At 38.9% G+C, this 21,469-nt stretch overlaps 1 protein-coding gene and 1 long non-coding RNA gene across 3 annotated transcripts in view; one reads left to right on the top strand and one right to left on the bottom strand.

Moving 5' to 3' along the window:
- Positions 1 to 3,336, top strand: part of LOC110299868 — a 126,388-nt gene extending 123,052 nt beyond the window's left edge. The window contains exon 5 of the long non-coding RNA XR_002378525.1: positions 1,620 to 3,336. This is a non-coding gene — a long non-coding RNA (uncharacterized LOC110299868). The remainder of the gene's footprint in view (positions 1 to 1,619) is intronic.
- Positions 1,097 to 21,469, bottom strand: part of Cntnap4 (contactin associated protein like 4) — a 290,563-nt gene continuing 270,190 nt past the window's right edge. The window contains exons 22-24 of one of the 2 annotated variants that reach the window (XM_021169778.1): positions 8,216 to 8,434; positions 7,820 to 7,891; positions 1,097 to 2,122 (exon numbers count right to left, since the gene is read on the bottom strand). In XM_021169778.1, coding sequence (XP_021025437.1) covers positions 1,929 to 2,122; positions 7,820 to 7,891; positions 8,216 to 8,434 — 485 coding nt within the window. In that variant the 3' untranslated portion in view covers positions 1,097 to 1,928. The remainder of the gene's footprint in view (positions 2,123 to 7,819; positions 7,892 to 8,215; positions 8,435 to 21,469) is intronic. The other variant, XM_029480968.1, reaches the window with a different exon arrangement.

The following is a 21,469-nucleotide window of genomic DNA, read 5'->3' as shown; positions in this document are numbered from 1 at the left end:
TGTGCTTTTTGCATCAAATTATACTAATTCTTGTTAAATACCTCTCTTGTCACATGTGTGTCAGTCTCTGTCTGTCTGTCTCTCAGTCTGCCTCTTTCTGTGCATGTACATGTGTGTATGTGTGCATGCATACATGCATGTTTGTGCGTGTGTGTGTGTGTGTGTGTGTGTGTGTGCATCTGTGTGTCTATGTACATATGTACACAAATATAGATGACATTCAGCAACATAGGTCCTTTGTCAAATCAGGTCCTTTAAGATTTAGTCAGGGACTTACAGAAACATTAATATGGACCTTGTGCTTTGGGAAAAGAAAAGCAGATTTTCTAAGAAGAATCATCAACAACCACAAAACATGGAAAGCAAGATTGTAGTGATGCTGCATTGATATATTTCCAAGTTTCTTTTACACACACACACACACACACACACACACACACACAAAGGATTAAATTTTTACTTTGGAGGCACCTGAAGGGGTGAACATGGATTGCAAAGTGTTTTCCTTATTTAATTGGCCTATGGACTTCAAAGATAATTCCATGCAATTACCTTGTTCACTTGACCTGAAAGTTCATATTGTTACAAGTTTCATAAAGTTAAGAACACTGCTTCCACCTCCCATTGTATACACATACTCCAATCACTGTGGGCTAGTGAGTATATTATACTGATTCTTGGTCCTTTTTGAGGTCTTAATCATCCTCCAGGAGACATTACTAGAATAACAGTTTGAGCATAAGTCTGATAAGAGAGCCAATATCTATTACTTTTATCTATCTGTTGCAAAATAGGGGGCACGTTACAACTCAGATTACAAGCTACATATACTGGAAGTTAGTGCACAGCCAAGTTCATACCGGAAGCAGAGCTGAATATTATAATGAGGAGTTGGGCTCTCGTGTTATCTCCTTCTTCTCTAACATACAAGAGGACACTGCACAGAAAATCCTCATGAGAGATCAATGAAAATTTGGCAATTACCTTTAGAAAAACATAAACCTAAGAAATAACTGCTTTAATGTTTGGGGAAATCATCTCCTACATATATCTGAGGTAATACAGTTGCAATTAAAATATTTTTTTTTTTGCTGTGTTAGGACTTGTTTTGTGACAAGTTTAATGGAAAACATTGTACAGTCTTTGGAAAATTACAATTGCTCAGGGTCTTAACCAGTCATCATGAAATAAGGACAAGAAACTCTCTGTAGAGACGTGATATCACATACCGACAACCACCATACTTTCTTAGTCTTTTTATATAGGAATTGTGTGTTCAGATTTAAAAGTCAGACACTCAAAACAAAATGCATTAAAAAGTATCAGAAAAAGAGTAAAATAGAAAAAGAGCAATACAAACAAGCCAAAGACAAGAAAACAATTTTTCAGACTATTGATGTATTGAATGTAATACAGAGAAAGGCAAAGGGGCTTTATGTATAGACTTTTGGCCATTGAAGATGCGAACACCAGCCAAACAGGATCTCAGAAGCATTTCCAGGCTCATGAACAACACCATGTGAAGACGAAAGCAAACAGGACATTTGGTCTGAAGTAAAGCAAGGCCATTTATAGTCCAATTTTGAGTTCTTACCTCTAACAAAACTTATGTTTTACAGGGTNAAGAGAAGGGCTAAAGTTTCCACATTTAAAAACCATAGTTGTGAAGCAAGTTAAACTTGGCTTTGATCATGTGCAGAAGTTGGAAAGGGACACCAATAGCGAGCTCCTTTCTTAACAGAATGATGGCTGGAAGGAGCCCATCCCTAGAGGAGGCTGCCTGGAACCATTCTGAGCTTGGACATGGCAAGATGGCCGTGCTGCAGATCCATCGCCTGTACGGTCAGGGTTAGAGCAGTTCTCGTCCTCTGAGAGCCCCTGGCTATTAAAAGGAACTCATCCTTGCAAGTTAAGAGGATCATTGCCAATCAGAAGAAATACTCTTTCTGATTTTCACCGACTGCATTCTGAATATGAAGCTCGCTTTTCAAAACTGCCTTGGCGCTGTCCACATTCTCTGACCTTTTTGCCTCATTTCTTTTGTATAACCTTTTCTGCTGATAAATGCGAACAGCTATGGCAGAGACACAAAGCAAGATAAAGATCACAACAGCTATCAGACCTGCAGAAGAAAGAGAAAAGAAATACCCAGTCAGGACCTTGATCAGAATAGACACTGTGTCAACCTCATGGCTTAATTAGTTCAGGGAATATTATTTTCCACTGAAGTCAACCATCTGTAAGATACAAACCAGAAACAACAAAACATCTCGCCTTTTCTATTCAAGCAATACTGTAATGGATTAAGTTTATTTAGGGATTCTATCAACTTTGCGGGGTCTCTTCCATTTATCCTGAAAGTGCATTATATTGGATCTGCTTCATGGGTTTCCTTTCATCGGGAAACATTAGTTAAATAATTTTATGACCAAGTGTTGCTTCATAATAAAACACGAAGACATTTTAATTATTTTTAAAATTATAGTTAAGCATAATGCAGTACAAGGATCATGTTTAGTGATTGAATACCTAACAATATCCATGAAGTTTATTTTCCATCAACTATTGAAGAGTATGTCATATACCCAAATAGTACTAGTAAAATGTAAATATGTTTAAATTCTTTCTTCGCGAGGCATACTGGGTTTCAAAACTCTGTGTTCTTTGTAAATATTTGAAGTATTACAATTCTTAGTTGAGCCCATGGTTATCAACTTTGGGGTGACATGCGATCGATCATGGAGCCCAGATAGTCCTCACAACACCCTAGGATGGTGACACATATGATGTAATCAGGAATTTCATAAGAGTTCTCAGGTACCTGAGATTAAATTTTTCACCAATGGTGCATGATAAAGATAGGGGAAAGTTCAGTGGTTAGCCCAAATGAAGACTGGGACATCAGACTGTAGAACTAGTCATTGACTTTATGAAGCAGAAGAGATTGCACTGTCAGGCAAAAGTCAAACTCATTTAAGGATGTCCTCAATGAAACAGTAAAAATTATTCATATCATTAAGTTTAGATGCCTGACTACAAGTCTTCCTAATGGGCCATGTGTTAAAATAGGAAATATTCATAAAGTATGTCTGGTCCATGCTGAAGAGTGATGCCTGACTCCAGAAAATACTCTGCAAACATTTGAGTCATGAGTTAAACTGATCCTTTGTGCTGCAGTCACCCAATTTTTTATTTGAAAGGCCAACTAATATGCAAACTATTGTGGCTCAGATATCCATCTTTCCTAGTTCTCTCTAAAGTGGATGAAGTAAATCTGTTATTCAAGTAAAGTCGCCTAATGGCATTTCATCCTAATGATAAAGTTCAAGAGCCAAACGAAAATTAGAATTTGGAAAAGTATCATTTGTCACCATGATTTTGAGAGTTTCCTTAAAATTGTCATGAGGACATGAATGGATGAATGTAAGTTCTGTGTGTGTGTGTGTGTGTTTGTGTGTGTGTGTGTGCACTTGTATGTGAGAGTGCGCACGTGCTTTGAAGTATTTTTTAGAATCTTTTAAAGAAACTAGGAACTTTCAAGATAAAACATTATGTAAGTATCTTAGAGTAGAAGGAAGCTTTTTTTTTTTTTTTGAGGCAGGGTTTCTCTGTGTAGCCCTGGTTGTCCTGGAACTCACTCTGTAGACCAGGCTGGCCTCGAACTCAGAAATTTGCCTGCCTCTGCCTCCCAAGTGCTGGGATTAAAGGCATGCGCCACCACTGCCCCACCGAGATAGAAGCTTTCATTACATTGTCCAAATGGATCTGAAACTCATTTTCAATGATGCTCTGGTTCAGTCTTTTTATACATGAAATAGGTAGCTGCCACATGTCCATTTGATGTGGTCTAGCTGGCATATCTGGTTTGGGGCCACTTATGGATGTGGGTTATTAAAAATATAAAGTATAAAAGTAACTGTGGATCAAATTTGGCTTAGCAAAAATTGAGATTCTATATCATTTTGTTTGTTTATATTTGTCCCCTTGAAAAAGGGTCTCAGGGGCCTTTGAACCAGGGCTGTAGCTGAGGATAATCTTGAACTTCTGGTCACCCTGTCCCCCATCTCTTAAGGACAGGATCACTAGTGTGTGCACTCACATCCAGCTTATGTTATTCCATGGATGGCATCCAGGGTTTCATGTACGCTGGGCAAGCACTTGACCAGCTGAGCTACATCCCAAGCCCTCAGACTCCACTTCAGTACAGATAAATGTAGCTGTTTTAATGAAAGTAAATCAAGACTTGAAGGTATTTGGAAGTTTCAATAAGACTCACTAAGCAGATTCTTCATGGCCCATGGTAATATTGCTGATGATAAGCCAATTTTTGACTACGTCAGGCTTACCAGAGAAAGATAGTAATGAATCTAATATGCATTTGGTAATTTTACTAATGGGTATCACTACTTAATCACATCAATAACACATTTAATCAGAGTATTCATGTGTTGTTATATATTTTGCCTCTCATCCCTGTAAAAACAATTAATTAAGTTGCTAAAGCTAGTTCAATCATCCTATTATAAAGTTTCTAACTCGAAGAGAGGGATTCTGAAATATACATGGTGAAATATGATAAAATATGTTAGAGTCCTACTGAAGTTATAAAATAAATGTCACCATCACATCATCACATTGGTCTAGATGGGACATCCAGATGATCTGCATCAGAAATGGCTCTGACTCTTTCATTTTGTTTTTGTTTTGTTTTCTGTAAGTATGCAATTTATCTCTTTCAATTTGGGGCAAGTTTCATGTCATTGCCTTTTGTGGCCATAGAAAATGCCTTAAAATTACCTGTCCCCCAAACAAGAAATTTAATATATTCAGAATAAATACAATAAACTGCTCTGTTCTATGCCCTTGAACCACCATGTGGATGGATGGTCCTCGGGAGCAATATATGCAGGTTGCATGAATCTGCATCCTCACAGTCTGGCCAGAAACACTCCATGTGTGCCCCATCAGTTTAAAACATCTCGCTAAGTCTATCCTCCTCTTTTATACTACTTTGTTTATAAACAAAGAGGATGGTTACCTACAGCTGAGAACACGAGAGGATTATCTACTCTGGAAAGTATTTGAATACATCAACTACGGTTACACACTGGGTTTGATTTGTGACCGGCTGGCACAACAACAGGATAAAATTCTACCTCAGTACTACCAGACAGCACACCACAGTGGAGGACCCTATGCTGTGAATGAGCAGACAAATTGCACATGGTTGGCATGAGACCTTTCGAGTTTACGTGGCCATTTCCAGCTGCTCCTCTGCTACCAAAGCTCAATTCCCACAAAGATCAAAATGAGACAGCATGCTGGTTTCATGGACCTTAGTAAGCCTTGAGGGACAAACCTCTTTCTGCCCTGTGTGTGTGTGTATGTGTGCACGAGTGCATGCAACTAAGCAAGAAGAGCACTGGCTGAGACAATTTGTTTGAGCAAGAAGCCTACTTTTAAATGTTGAGCTCCTTACAAATCTTAGAACTTAAAGTAGGGCTTTACTGTAGGACATGTTTCCCTTAGACTATTCTGGTAACTACCTAAACTCAAGATTAAACTAAAAACTCACAAAAGGGGGTGGGGTGGGGTGAGGTGGAGTGGGAACAGTTGTTTTGTTTGTCAGGAGATTAAAGAATTCTAATTCATGTATCTTTAACTTATAGATATTTAATTTAAGGGGAGAACAGAAATAACAAAAAGAGAATCTGTGGTGATTGTTATTATTTAACATCTAAAAATGGGTCTAGCTGCTGGAGAAAGTTTAAGTATAAACAAGAGACAGTACAAGACAGTACACAGACACTCATCCCCCCCCCCAAACATACTTACACACAATTACAGACAAAATTAAAAGTAAATCTTTAAAAGGCCGGGGCTAGAGAGATTTCCTGGTAGTTAAGAATGTGTACTGCTCCACAGAAGACTGGAGTTCAGTCCCTACCCCTCACATTTGCCTGTACCCTGAGCTTTAAGAGATCCAGTGCCCTCTTCTAACCTGGGGCACTGTCTTAGTTAAGTTTCTATAGCTGTGATAAAACACCATTACTAAAAGCAACATCGGGAAGAAAGGGCTTATTTCAATCTTACAAGGTCACTTTCCACCAATGAGGGAAGCCAGGACAGGAATTCAAGGGAGGAATCTAGAGGCTGGAATCAATGCAGAGGCCATGGAAGGATGCTATTTACCCACTTGCTCCTCCTTGCTTTCTCAGGCTATTGTTTTCATGTAACGCAGGACCACCTGCAGGGGTGGTGGTGGTGGTACTGTGTCCTGTGGAGTGTCCCCACCCACATTAATAACCAGACAAGAAAATGCAATACAGACTTGCCTGTAGACCAATCTTATGAAGGCATTTTCTTAATTAAGATTGACTAGGTTTTTATGAAGTTGAGCAAAACCAATGACCACTGACACCTTCACTGTTCACATGCCCCACACATACACAATTAAAAGTAAACTATTTAAAACACATTAGTAAGCGAATCAAGTATGAGGGCCACATAAAAGTTTCTCAAGTTTATGAATAATCACATTATCTGGATATAAGGTTGAATAGTTATTTATTTTATGCATCCATACGATATTCAGAGTGCAGAGAAATGTTAAAGCACTTAACATTTCAGTGCTCTGATTAATCGCCTCTGACGAGCACTAATCAGGGAGAAAAAGCTTTAGTTCTGAGTTTGGTTTTAAATAACGTATACCTCCAAAAATGATGCTGTCACAGTAAAGATCTTTTTAAAGTTCTCTTTGTGTGAATTTGGCAATTTAAGATTACTATGAACCACTTTCAACCTATTAACCTACGCTTTCATAAAATCCGAAAGTGCAGTATTCTTTTAGAGGTGTGTCTGAACAATGAAATATCTACTTTAGTAAGCAGTAAAGAAACGCAAACTGCATACACCTAACGTTAATCTCAAACTTCCCTGCTTTCACATGGGCCCTTGCAGAAGCAATGATACATCTAAGGAAGTAAATGCATGCAGCAGTCACTATGGCTTTAAGCTAAGTACTGTTCATTTTTACACAGCTTAGCAACTGATCCTGGAGTGTGATGCTTCAGTGGGATGATCCACATTGACACAGAAAATTTCCAAGGATGCCTAGAATTCATGAAGATCCTATGAGACCATCCTAGTAAATGTTATAGCCCATCCCTTTCTTCAAATTCAGTGCCTGGAAAGGTGTGCATAAGAGTGAGTCTGTGAACTCACTCTTGTCCATCAAAGGTATCCATCAAGGATGGGAGACCAGCCAAGAGGCTCTACCCCTTCCTGAGAGCTTTTGGCTGTTAATGCCCAGAGTAGGGGAGTTGCTGTCTTCAGTAGTGTAGCTAATGGTAAGTTTCCTGTGGTCTAGTATGGCCTAGTACTTATGCTTGTTCAGGTAACCTAATGACAGTGGCTCACACAAAACAAGAGGCAAGAAAATAAGGTTGAGACTCGCTGTAAAGGGGTTCAGTGGGAATGGACTAAGAGGGGTAAGAGAAGGTAGGAAAGGGTAATAGAAAATAAACATGATCAAAATATGTTATATACATGCATGAAATGACCAAGAATAAAAATGTAAAAATAAAATACTAAGATTCATGATATGGTAATTCAGACATGGAGACCATTCCCACTTCCCCATTCTGGGAATTGAACCTAAGACCTCATGCTTGTTGGCCAGGCATGCTACCACTGAACAACATCCCCAGTGAAAATACATGGATTCTTCATAGATAGTTTTCTGAGACTTTATATTCAGTATCATAGTAATAATAATAATAAGACCCCACCAAAAAGTTCACTCATGCTTGCCAGCTACCTCCAATCACTGCAGAGTCGCTTTTGATTGCATGAGTGAGAGGCTCTCTGTCGTCCATCGTTCCAGAGTGATCTAAGGTAAAGGCACAAAAAAGGGACAGAGTGATCCACCCAAGCAACAGGAGGAAGTGCTGAAGGACCCAAGTTTCTAACCAGACTGAAATCATACAGACGAACGTGGGGTGGGGCTGGGGGTCCCTGTAGTTCTCAATTTTAACAATGTCAACTGCAAATGAGCATGAAATCAAGACTTCAGGAAAGAATGGGTGAAAGGGAGACCTGAAGTGTAAACAAAAGCAATTCCCAGAAGCCATCTGGAAAATCACAACAAAACTAAGAAAATGCCCACTCTGGACAAGTCCATTTATCACTGAGGAGGGAGAGAATCTTAAGTCACCTGCAAATGAATGCGTCCTTTCTCTGGATGTGGCATCAGTGCCAGAAGGGGCCACACAGCTCGACTCAGTCACGTGCCCTGTCACGGTGACAGGGGCTGGGGGACCGGGTTGCAGAGCAGCCTTCAGAGGTGCAATATGGCTGAACTGCACTGCAGAGAGGCAACCTGTGAAGCCATGGGCTGCAGCCAATGCAGTCTCCTGGTCTACATCACTGTACTCTACAAAGAAACAACACAATATGATTAAGAATGGCCAACAGGAAAGGCAGTGATGCAGACATCCGATACCTTGCATCCATGAACACAACAGCAAGACACGTATGTCCAACTGCTACCTCTTCTGTCTTTACTGGGAGAAATAGATTGGCTGCATCTTTCTGTAAGCAGTGCTGAGACTTCAGGGTTAATGAAGAAAGTTTGTAAGCATGGCTCATTAAGAACACTGTAGTCTCTGCAGATGATTAAAACAGTCAGAATGGATGAGGCTATGAACTAATGAGGGGTCCACATGATTTCACAGTGTTTTTTTTTTTTTCCTTCCTTTGAGACAGGATAGCGCAATGAACTTCAGGCTACTCTCAACCTCCATATGCTATCAAGGAAGTTTCCTGCTTCTGTCACCCAAGTTCTCAGATTACTGGAGTGTACCACCATGCCTGGTTTTATTTGTTAATGAGGACCGAGCCTAGGACTTTGAGCATGCTAGGCAACTACCCTTCCAAGAGCTCCATCTTAGCCATTGATGTTTTAGAATAGATCAAAGTATATTTATTGTGTGCGATCAATATCAAGAGATGTGTCCTAGGATTAGAGATTAGTTCTGCTCAGCTTTTGAGACTCAAGCCAAGAAAATAACCAAAGCTAGAGGGAAAATTGGCCTAGGAAGCTCCCCTGGCCATTGCCCAGCCTAAGAAGGTCCTCCAGCTAAGAGCTTCTGATGCCACATGACTCCCTCTGAACACTGCAGGGGACTAACACCAGCGTGTGGGAGAGGCAAAATCCAAAAGCATTAGCATGTCTCCGTACTCATGTCCCCCATTAGGACCTTTGTATCACAGTGCTTTCTTTCTCAATGGTGGCCTTTTATGAAGAAATACATTGGTGACCTCCATGAATAGATAACCACTCCTCCCATGTTAATAAGTCTGTTCTGGATCAGAGATTAATTCAAATGCTAATTTAATAGCTAACCAATAATACAGATAGCAGTTGCTTTACCAGAATTAAATGGAAACAAAGGGAATTTATTATAGAGCTGTTTTTGCTTTGGTTTGGTTTGGTTTGGTTTGGTTTGGTTTGGTTTGGTTTGGTTTGGTTTGGTTTGGTTTGGTTTGATTTGGTTTGGTTTGGTTTTTGAGACAAGGTCTTGCATAAAGCAGGACAGCCTTCAAGATACTATTTAGCTGATATTCTAGCACCAATTTCTCAAGTACTTGGATCATAGACATACACCACACCCAGCTTTTACTGTGGCGTTTTAAAGCATAAAGACCATTATACAATGATGTAGTCTTCCATCCAACAGGCTCAAAAATGGCACCATCACCCTCCCTTACATTTGCACATGTGTGCACAAAGATGTGCCTTTTTCTGTCAATAATGGAACAGACACTAGGAGTTTTTCAAGTGTGTGAAGCACATTGTTTTAAGAGGCTTTTATCCTATTATGTAAATTTCACAGTGGCCACAGGAGTATCTTTTTGCTGACTCACAGATGTGACACTTAGGCTCAGAATTGCTATTATTGAGTTATCTGTTGTTAAAGGGATGTGGACAACATATTCTGGACCCCAGACCTACTGGGAACCCAAATCGCAGCCTCCTTTTGTTCACAGATCACTTTAGGGTTCAGCCTCTCCTTCACTGTCCTCGTATCTCCGGCAGTGTCTTTTGTTGTTGTTGCTTTGAGGGCTATCTGGGCTTGAACATTATTTTTTTAAGTAACTCTGGGCATCTCAATTCTGAGCCTGTCATTTCTTGTAATAGCTAGGTTTCTGAAGACCATTTTCTTTTGGCTCCATTTTCATTCACATTTTATATCTAATGATAAAAAATAACATTGATGAAAGGTTTCCTATTATGAGACTCATTCTCTATAAAAAGAATCCTGGAGATTAGGGACACGGCATCACTTTTTGGTTATGGCCTTTAATCATTTCCAGAAGAGTTCATCATCTCCTTCTTAATTAGCCATACTTAAAATCCTCTGTTCATTAACCTGAGAGACCTTAGCAGTAGCGGTGAAAAGGCTCAACAGAGCCAACTCTCAGAATAAGGACAGAAGGAACAGGAATCCAGCTGCTATACATGCATAGCTATTGCCATAACAGCCTCAGAGGACAGGAATCTGGGCCCAAATATTCTGCCTTGGGAAGCTGTGACCTGATTCTCTGGTTCTCCTCCCTAGATAAGGATAGCAGTGAGCATTTATCACTCTGTGGCTCACACAGGAGATCAAGAGCTCCAGAGATATATCACTGACCCTTGTGATAGTTTGTCAACTCGACACAACTTAAGAATCACCTGTGAAGAGAGTCTAGGTGAGGGATTATCTAGATCAAGTTCATCTAGGCACATATCCACAGGGGATTGTCTTAATTAAGGTAATTGATGTAGGAAGATCCAGCCTACTGTGGGTAGGATGATTTGCTAGGCAATCTGTATGAGAGTGGAGAGATTGTGATGATCACAGGCAAGCAAATGCCCACACTCGCATTTGTAGTATCTCTGTTCTTTACTGTAGATGTGAAGTGCCTAGCTGGTTCAAGATCCTGCCTTGACTTCTCCATGATTGGAACTGAAAGCTAAAAGGAACTTTTTAGTCCTCAGCGCTGGATGTTAGGCTGTTTCACCACGCAGAAATAAAAATCTTTCAGTCTACTATCATGTCAGTCACACTGACAAATGTACAAACCTTCAATATCTGTGAGTTCCACATTCTTACATTGAAGTAACCACAGACCCAAACTATCTTCTTAAAGTGTTATCTAATATCAAATGCTCATCCCTGAAAACATGCATATACCTGCCATGGTACAGACTGAGCAGGTTATATTTACATACACATATGCATGCTATAGCAACTAGTTAAAAAGATACCATGAATATGAAAGAAAGCTAAGCGGGATATATGTAAGGATTTGGAGGGAGGAATGGGAAGGGTAAAATGTAATTTTAATATAGTCTCAAAAATTAAAAGAAACTTAAAAAAATAAAAAATAAAGTCAGATTAAATATTCACTAGTTAGGCATGTCAACCTCTACAAGTTAGGATCTAAAGGATGGCATAATTATACTTCAAATTATGTGTATTTTTTATTTATAAAGGCCATTCTCCCACTGGAAAAAAAAAGAGACTATGCTGAGTATGGCACACATTTCCTTGACATTGTTCACTAAACAATAGAGTGTAATGACTAATTGCATAGCGTTTCCATTGTCTTAGGCATTATGAGTAACCTAGGCATGACTACAAATATGTGGGTGGCATATGCAGGCTCTATATTAATAACCTCACATTTTATGAGTCACTAGGCCATCTGCATATTTTAGTGTGCACTGGATTCCTGAAACAAACTTCCCATGTTCAGCTGAACAACCAAATTTCAGACTTACAGATATTTATAAAAACATTTATTTTAAGAATTCACCTGACTATTGTTTGGACCATACCCTTTTGGGATGGACTTTATTCTTCCTGTGTCTCCTCTGCAACTTCTGAAAATCTATTCTACTTTCTCATCCATTAACCAACCATAACTTATTTCCATGTAGGTCAAACATTTTCCTTTCCCTTCATCTTCTAGGAACTGAATGCAAGTGTCAATATTTTATCTAGTTTTATTTTCAGTTAGTTCTTCTAGCTCTTTGTTTCATTTTGCTTTGGTTTACTAAAATCGACTTAAATTACATGTACTGTGTTTAATCTGTATTGCCTGTCTTCTTAAATAGCTTAATTTATGTAGAGAATCTTGATGGCCGGGTTTTTGTTTTGGTTTTGGTTTTAATTCTGTTTTCCTAGAAGTTGAATCCCTCTTGGTGATTAATTGTGACTGTCAGCTTGAATGGATTGAGAGGAGCCTGGCAGATTAGTTAAAAACAACATTGGATGCTTTTACAGCATTCTGCAAACTCTGGGTGTTTCCTGAAAGCACTGACCAAGAGGGAAAGGGAACAGATACCCCTGAATGTGTTAAGCATAGAGCCCAAAACCCAAAACTTAATTCTGTTTTCCATTTGCTTGCTAGTGCCCAGTTACTTCCTGCCTCAGATAGTTGAAACTCAGAGACTGTAGGTCACACAGGAGTATGGGTCCCCCTGTAGTGTCACATTGACCTAAGCTGTCAGAGGAAACCACTCCTCACAACAACAAAATGGAAATGTACCAGATAGAAGCTCATTGAAAAACTGGGAAAACATGCAAACTGGTATGCTCTGGTACTGATCTTCACACATATGGTCTAGAGACCTTGGTAAGCCCCACATTCCCAATAATGTATAAAATTCAAATGCTCTACATGAAAATTCTCCAGGAGAGCACAAAGATACTCCATCCCTTAGATAGAGAACCCCCGGATTTCTTCCATCCAGATATGACCTTTCTATTCAACTAAAACAAAAAATTCCATGTTTCGGGACCTCTGGTAGAAGGGTTAGCATGAGAATTGGGCACGGGAAGAAACTTTGAGGAACTTGCATTCTTCTTCTCAGAATTTAGTCCAGTTTTGAGACAACATAAATGGAGTAGACTGGAGTTTCTCAAAAGCAAACGAGGCCTTAGAAAAGCCTTCACATCCTCCCTATGTTCTGACAACTACTCTAACAATGTCAATGAGCAAAATCTATTTCTTTTCCATTATCTGATTCCTCCAATGCCAACCCAGTGTGAAGGACTACAGAAGTGAAGGTAGAGGAGAGAATGGAGAACAAAACTATTCAGCTCTTGTTTCTGGCCATAAAAATCCTCAATGACTCAAGACTTTTGGAGCAGTCTTCCCTATTAAAAAGTAAGCCTCAATTGTATATGCCAACAAAGGGAGTAACTTCTGCGTATGTGAAGAAGAAATCATTCAACAAACAGCCTACAAGAAAAATTGAGTTCCCGGAAATGAGGATTTGATGGAGTACCTTTCTATTACAGAGAAAGGATGTTTCTAGGAAGATATGGCAGTCAGTGTAAGAACAATGACAAGGAGTGCTTTATAAAATTCCTCATGGCTCTCATAACCTACTGCGAATTAAAAGTCTAAGAACTCCAACAAGAATAAACGCCAGTAGTTTATAATTTCTTCTGTAGAAAGGGGGGCCAGCTTCAAAGAGGATTTCAATAACTTTCATATGTAAGATAAAGATAAGGAAGGATTGCCAGAAAGTGGTGTCATGAATCACAGGAGCTCACAGGAGCAGCCAAGGCTAGAACAAGCCGATGTTTTTGCTCCTGTATATATATATTTACACCAAACAAAAGCAGTCGTGAATGTGAAAGCAAATGGCAAAGTAGATGCCAAAAACTATGAGGACAAAGGAGAAGTTAAATCTCCAGGCACTCACAAACCGGCTGCTCACAGAAGTAAAACTCCACCACCCAATTCATACAAAAGTTACTTGTAGGTAGCTTTCTCAAGAACCTTAATGCTCTTTCACTTCAGAAGAGCCTATCTCATCTTAAGTGTCATTAGACATAGATGTGTGAAATTGGTGTCTTTGAGAAATCTAATTCTGGTTGGAGAGGCAGAGCAGTGCTGAAGAGCACATGTTGCTTTAGCAGAGGGTTGTAGTTCAATTCCCAGCACACATGTCAGATAACTCAGCCATCTGTAACTACCTCCCCAGAGGATTTGATCCCTCTCTTCTAAACCTACCCCTGCTTCTATGAGGGTGCCCGCTCCCACCCATCCACTCTTGCCTCCCCACCCTGGCATTCCTCTATTGGGTCATCAAGCCTTCACAAGACCAAGGGCCTATCCTCCCATTGATGCCCAACAAGGCTTTCCTCTGCTGCATATTAGGCTGGAGCCATGGGTCCCTCCATATGTACTCTTTGGTTGGTGACTTAGTCCCTGGGAGCTCGGGGGGCGGGGCAATCTTGTTGGTTTATATTGTTGTTCTTCCTATGGGGCTGCAAACCCCTTCAGTGATCCTGGCCTTCTAACCTCTGTGTGCATGTAGGTTCACATGCATAAACATGCACACATAGACACATAGCTGAAACTGAAATAGCATCTTCATCTAAAAATGAAATCAACTTTTCTAAGAAAGTTTGAGTATACCTCCTTGGCTTTGCAGATTTTTACCTGATATATCCTTGGAATGGACATTTAAACCTTCCTAAATATCCCCTTGGAAGACAGAATAGATATGCTTAGACCACATGGTGTTTTGGTTTGGGTTGGTTTGGGTTGGGTTGGGTTGGGTTGGGTTGGGTTTGGGTTGGGTTGGGGTTGGGTTGGGTTGGGTTGGGTTGGGTTGGGGTTGGGTTGGGTTGGGTTGGGTTGGGTTGGGTTTGTTTAGACCTTACCTAAATGTCACTGCCTAAATCCAAGTGTATTTCTCCAATCTACAGGCTGAGAAGAGACCAAGGACCCTTATGGGTTGTCACCTGTAAACATACTAAAGCAACTGCCAAGTCGAGTGAAAACGATCTGCAGGTTTTTCAAATCTCTTCTAACGTGGAAAGAAACCCACAAGCAGGTCTCAGAACTCAACCATAAGAAGGTGAAGGAAGCAGAGCCCAACAGTAGCAGAACCATAAACTGCCACCTACCTTCCCACACCATCATCCTTAACCACTAACAGATCACTGATGTCTATTTGCATATGTGGTTATGTATTTGACACACAAAACAACAAAGACCAAGTATGAACCTCATCCAGACTCTGAGTAGTGATTTTTTTTTGAGTTTTTACAATGAATTAAATTATATCATTATTCAAAACAAGGGCATAAATTCCCATGAGAAGTTTTATGCAACTTTAAGATTATGTGATTATCTTAATTAGGAGATTTTTTAAAATGTGGTATAATTGTAACCCAATAAAAGCTTAATGAATTATCAAAACAATTTATGCCTACATGTTTCTTTGATTAATTACATCTCAGAGAAATCTCTTATTATAAAATCTCCTCACAAATGTTTAACTTAGGGAATTTTTTTTGACAAATCATTTACCTTTTTTAACTATGTATATACATTGTGTATGCATGCATGTGGGTATGTGCACATGAGTACAGTGACCATGGGAGCCAGAAGAGGAAACTGTATCTCTGGATGTGTATACTGGAAATCAAACTTGGGTCCTCTATAAGAGAGGTACACACCCCTAACCATCGAGACACCTTCCCTTTCTCTTTGACATGGGAGCTTATGAAAATTGTGAACAACATGCTTAATAAAGAAGTGGCCTAGCCGGGTGGTGGTGGCACACGCCTTTAATCCCAGCACTTGGGAGGCAGAGACAGGTGGATTTCTGAGTTCGAGGCCAGCCTGGTCTACAGAGTGAGTTCCAGGACAGCCAGGACTACACAGAGAAACCCTGTCTCAGGAGGGGGGGGGGGGAAGTGCCCTGCCTGCATCTCACAGGAAAGATGAGAATGAAAGGGGTCAGTTTTCCCCTCTCTCCTCCAGGATTGAATCTGAAGTATAACAACTTGGTTTTTCTTCTGTCAGTGCTAACAAACCTGACTTTCAGGAACAACTCAGGAATAAGTGATTATTGGTACACACATTGTTATCTTTTGTTCCATCTCTATTGCTCCATTATACTTAACAGGCAGCACTGACAAACGCAATTGCTAATGCTCTAACCAGTCTTAAAGCGTATTGCTGGACTAAACCATTCTGTATCTCCTACCTATGGACGTGCCCTCTCTCCATGGCAACAGTTCTGTGTCCAGACTCTACACTCTGGCCAACACTTCCTACTCTCCCCTATCCATACTTTAATAATAAGTTTACTAACACTTTATGTTAACTGGTACATCATAGCTTTATTTGTTTAGGTATTCCTGGTATAGACACATTAAAGCATGTTCATAATTAAACAATGTCTCTTTCCTTTTTATTTCAGAATTGTTTTTGACATATTTTTTTTTCAATCAGGATTTTAGATTTTTATCAGGTTTCCTGATATGACATGCCTTTTGGATCAATGACTTTCACTTCCGCGGTTGGGATGTTTTTGAAGTGTAAGCAGAGTTCTATGTTTTATAGTCCTTGACAGCCAAATGGTAGCACTGAGTGAGACAGCTCACTGGGAGAAGTGTGCTTGCCCATCCCACAGGAGCCACTTACTCATGATTATATGCTCTGACAAAAAGCCCCAATTTCCATCTTATCATTTGTTCTATAATTACAATCAGGAAATGTGTTTCTTTTGGCATCATGACTATCCCTTGGGTATTGTGACATGATACATCTCAGCTCCAGTCACATAACAGGATTAGGAAAAATGGTGTTTATAAGTGTCGAACAAAAGCCAGCTCACAATGACATAAAAGACCCTCTGTAACTGACCCTCATATGACAAGGACACATAGCCTTGAAGTCAGTCTGCCACATTTAAAGTATTATAGGTTATAGAACTAATGAATTCTCAAAACTAATTTTTGGTCTTTGTATCTTTCTTATTCTAACTTGCACTTCCCTTTTCAATTTGATTTAAAAATAACTAGTCATTATTTGAGAGTTACCACACAGCTTATTAATGAAGTCAGTGTCCTTGGGTTATCTAGGTCACCACACTTCACACTTCTGGCTAGTGAAGTAAGTTTTGCATAAAGGAATCCTGCACATACCATCTTGCCCTTAAACCTCTTCTGGAGACATTTGATAAACTCACTTTTCCTTGCTGACCAAACTGTATTTATATCTGGCCTAAATCTGCCTGGCAGGAGGTATACTTCTTAGTTCTGTAGCCCCAGAAAAAAAAAAAAAAAAGACAGCTATGAGACATGATACCACATAGCCATTTCTCAGAATGAGCTGAATAGACATTAGATTCTCATTTCAATAGACATCTTAACACATACAGTTACCCGGGCATATATCTCAAATCTTAACTTTACTGAAATTGATGGATTTGAAAAGCAAATGGGATAAAAATCTATCAATATGGACCTATCTGAAGTGAGCGTCCTGGATAAGACCTTAATCTTCATCCCATAGTTTAAAATCTACTATTTTTGCTAGAGTTATTGAGTCCCTCTGTGTTTTAAGTGTAACGGGAACTTAGAAATAGTTACTGGATTATTCGTGGAACAGTTTGATATGATTTTCTAAAGCGTCCCCACTTTGTTTAGTATCCACTAGTAATAGCAAACAATGACAGTATTCCGTCCCAACTTTAAAAGAATATTAAAGAAACTCCAGGGATAATAGAATTTTCTGTTTTTCTGTGCTTTCGTCAGTCAAAGAAGTAGATGCTCAATAGTTTAAGTTTTTGGTTGAAAATGTAGACAAAATGTAACTAAACAAACATAGGTTGATTTTATATTCTGCCTCTTACAAGAAATGTTCTGAATTTATTATTTTAAAAATAAGTATTTTAGTACATTTTACTTTGGAAAGAAATGGGCTCATTTCATGTAAAGCACAACTAGAGTATGTTATGTTCAATTAAATACACAAGAACATGCTACAATTACTGTAAACCTCTTCCTATAAGCTCTAAAAGAACAGGCATGATGGTTACCTCACTGATCATGATATGCAACAGATAATTACAAAGCATGTGTTGAATTAATATATGAACCAATGAGACAAATGGACTAACCAAACCAAAGAAGCATATTTGATAAATATGAACCCATGAAAATGTGCCTCAGAGATCTTCAGCTAGACTCTAACTGCCAGGCTTCTCAGTCTACTTGAAAACCCACGACAATGTGATGCTTCTACCAGATTGCTCCTGGCCAAGGACTAGAAATAGCCTGCATTCTAATTTTGCATAATAATGGGACTTCTCTGATTGGACTCAAGAGCACCCAAAAGACTCTGGTGGATGTTTCTTAGACCATACAGTGGTCTAACAGACTTCTGTTTCAACCCCAGTCCTTCCACTTGAAATGATAGCTGCATAACTCAGCCAACTCCCTCTGTGTTTGCATGACTCAGCCAAACCCCTCTATGTTTTCTCTTGCAGTGTTCTCTAAATAAAAATCTCCCAGTGTTTACTCTCTTTTTTGGCAATTGTTTCCCAAAAGACCTCTACCAAAACAACACATAACTTCAAAAGTTAGCAATACTCTGGGAAAATTAATATCTTCATTAACCAGCTTGCCAATCTATTTTGTGATAACTTAATATATTGTACTAGAATATACTCATATGCACTCTACCACTTTATAATGAATTCATTTGCCACACAAAGTTTGACTACAAGTTACTAATTGCCTTTGAATTACAAATGATTAGTCGTCTCTCCAGATCCATACCTAAGGTACATGATAAATAAATGATCACTTATACTTCTGGGAGAATACATTGATTTAAGTTATGAAGTTCATGGCTCAGTTTGGATTTTAATCATAATTTTTCAACATGAATGATATACATTTGAATAATAATCAATTTGAATAAAAAACATTAACATCATTAACTCCACATGACTATCTTTCATTCAACTGAAAAAGGAAAACAAATGTCACTCTACAGTCTTGTTAAGACAATCCTCTTCACAGGATGCATCTGAATTATTTTATAATATATCTAACATATGTCTATTCTCAAAAAAGATTTTATCAGAAATCCTGGCGTTAAATTTGAAGGCAAAATATGATGTCGATATTGTTCATAATTTAGTATGTTGGTCACATATTCTGCAGCTTACATATGTTCTGCATTTCATAATCTGATAGACCCAAAAGCTCTTAAAATTGGGAAGATTTTTTTTTATTCATTTGATTATTTTTTATTAGTTTATACTATTGTTTGAGGGATATCATGCACAGAAAGCCTTCTTCATATATCTTTTTGATATCAAGAATGTGATATAGATTCATGCTTCCTCTCAATGACAGACTATAGTCTAATAATAATACAATCTGAAAGAAGATGGGAACACTCTTATACGATGGGATGCTAACCTTTAGTTGTATGAATAGAATTACCCATGTACACCTAGGCTCACTGGTAGACCTCTTTGACTTTGCTTATCAAGTAAGGTTTTCAACAGACTGTCCTCAGCTCAGGGTGTGGCTCCATCTCCTGGTACCTCCCCTGTGCCTCACCGTGGCTTTGTCTTGGGTTCTCATTGTTCCCATCTATTTGCCCCATAGCACAGAGTCATGAAGTAACTGGGAAGAAATTAGCCCCACAGCTAAAATAAGAATGGGATGGACTATGGCTACGATTTTCTTGCTGCTGCTACTTACAGTTGTTGACTTGGTCTCATAATGAAAATGTAGGCAGAGTTTCAATTTTACTTAAAATTGAATTTAAAAATAAATTTTTATTAACCTGCCTCATTTACATATCTGTGGAATTCAGTGTGATATTTTAACGCATGTTTATGGTAAGTTTTGACCAAATCAAGGGTCCAGCATATCAATTTTCTTATTATTTCTTTATATTTGGAGCCTGGAAATGCCTCTCTTCTGTCTCCTCATGGAATAAATACTAGGTTATTGTGAACTGTCTACACCCCACTGTGCAGTGGAACCTTACTCTTTCTATCTTACTGTAAGCACCTCTTCACCCTTTCTGCAACCTCTAGTCATCTTTATTTTGCATTCAGATTGACTCTTTTGAGCATCCTCATGCAGTGGGTGACATAGAGCATTTGCCTTTCTGTGCCTGGCTAACTTCCTTTAATCTGATGACCTCCAGTTCTATCTATTTTACCACAAATGACAGGATTTCATTCTTTCTCAAATTCCCGTTGGCTTTCTGTGCAGTGCTATTGCTATAAGTGGAATAAAACACTGTTGTTATGAAAAGAAATGATCTGAACAGCACCTTCTTTATGCATCCAAACCTAAACCACCAATTCACAAAGGCTAACACAAATACCTCCACACCAGCCTAAAACAATAGAAACATTTCCCTGAAGTGGGCACAGAGATTGCTCAAAGTCAAGTTGCAAAATTGTGTTCTGTTTTTAACTAAGGGTCTAACTAATGTTTTGGTCTTGTTTCTTTTTGGCTTTTAAAAAAACTTTACCCAATGGAAAGAGTATATTGAAGAGAAAAGAATTCATAATTCACACAATTCAGGAAGGTCAAAGTAATGGAAGAGAGTGGTAAATGAGAACGGGCTGCATGATGTCCCCATGTTTAGTAAATTTTGTCTGTCGGAACAGCAGGCAGTTTTGACCTGGGAGACAGAGTTCACGTGGTTTTGCCTACTCTCAAGTTTAAAAGCCTTAACATATAAACTATATTTTCCCACTGTATTTAAAGATTGCTAGTAAATATTTCAGTATCTACATAGCTTGTTGCATTTCAACAGGTCTTCAAATCTGGGATGGTGACCGAGGACCAACTCATAACCTTGTCTTCAAACTGGAATGCCCGTAATACCATGAGACTGCTACATTCTGCCATCTCAACTGTAATTCTGCACTAGCTTGACAGCGTGTGCTGTAAAAGACACTGGAAGTGAAGCCTGAAGAGGACAACTTAGCAATTTCCCATGCTCCTGGTTTTCTGTATTAGTTTCCAGAGTGGCCATAGAAACTAACCTGCTAACTTTGTATTAAAGCTGGATTTTCTTTTTTTGAGATGATAACATAGTTGTATTCCTCTCTTTCTCTTTCCTCCTCCAAACCCTCCCATACTCCCCTTCCTGTTCTCCTTCAAATTCACAATTGCATGGGTATGTATGTGTGTGTGTGTGTGTGCACATACATATACATATATACCTATGCAATAACAATTAATGAAAAAGAGACTGTGAATTTGAAGAATAGGAATATGTATGTATATATGTATATATACATAGATGTATAGAAGTATGTATGTATATATATATATATATATATATATATATATATATATATATATATTCTTAAATATAACCTACTCAGTACATAGAATGCTACCTGTACATGTGTTTCAGCACTGGCTATTTGGGATTGGGCCATCAATGGTGTTGCTTTCTTAGGGGACGATTAATTTTCCCACCCCCAGCTTTCCTCAGTTTCCTGTTGTGCTGTGTGGGCTCCTCCCTGTCTGTCCGCCCCTGATGTGCCTATTAGTGTCATCCTGGTCCAACTTTGATTATTTTGAGATAGGCTCTTTCTGTGCATACCAGACTA

Source organism: Mus caroli, chromosome 8 (genome assembly GCF_900094665.2).
Source record: "Mus caroli chromosome 8, CAROLI_EIJ_v1.1, whole genome shotgun sequence".
NCBI lineage: Eukaryota > Metazoa > Chordata > Mammalia > Rodentia > Muridae > Mus > Mus caroli.
The sequence above is the reverse complement of the archived record's forward strand: the minus strand, read 5'-3'. Positions and strand labels throughout refer to the sequence as shown.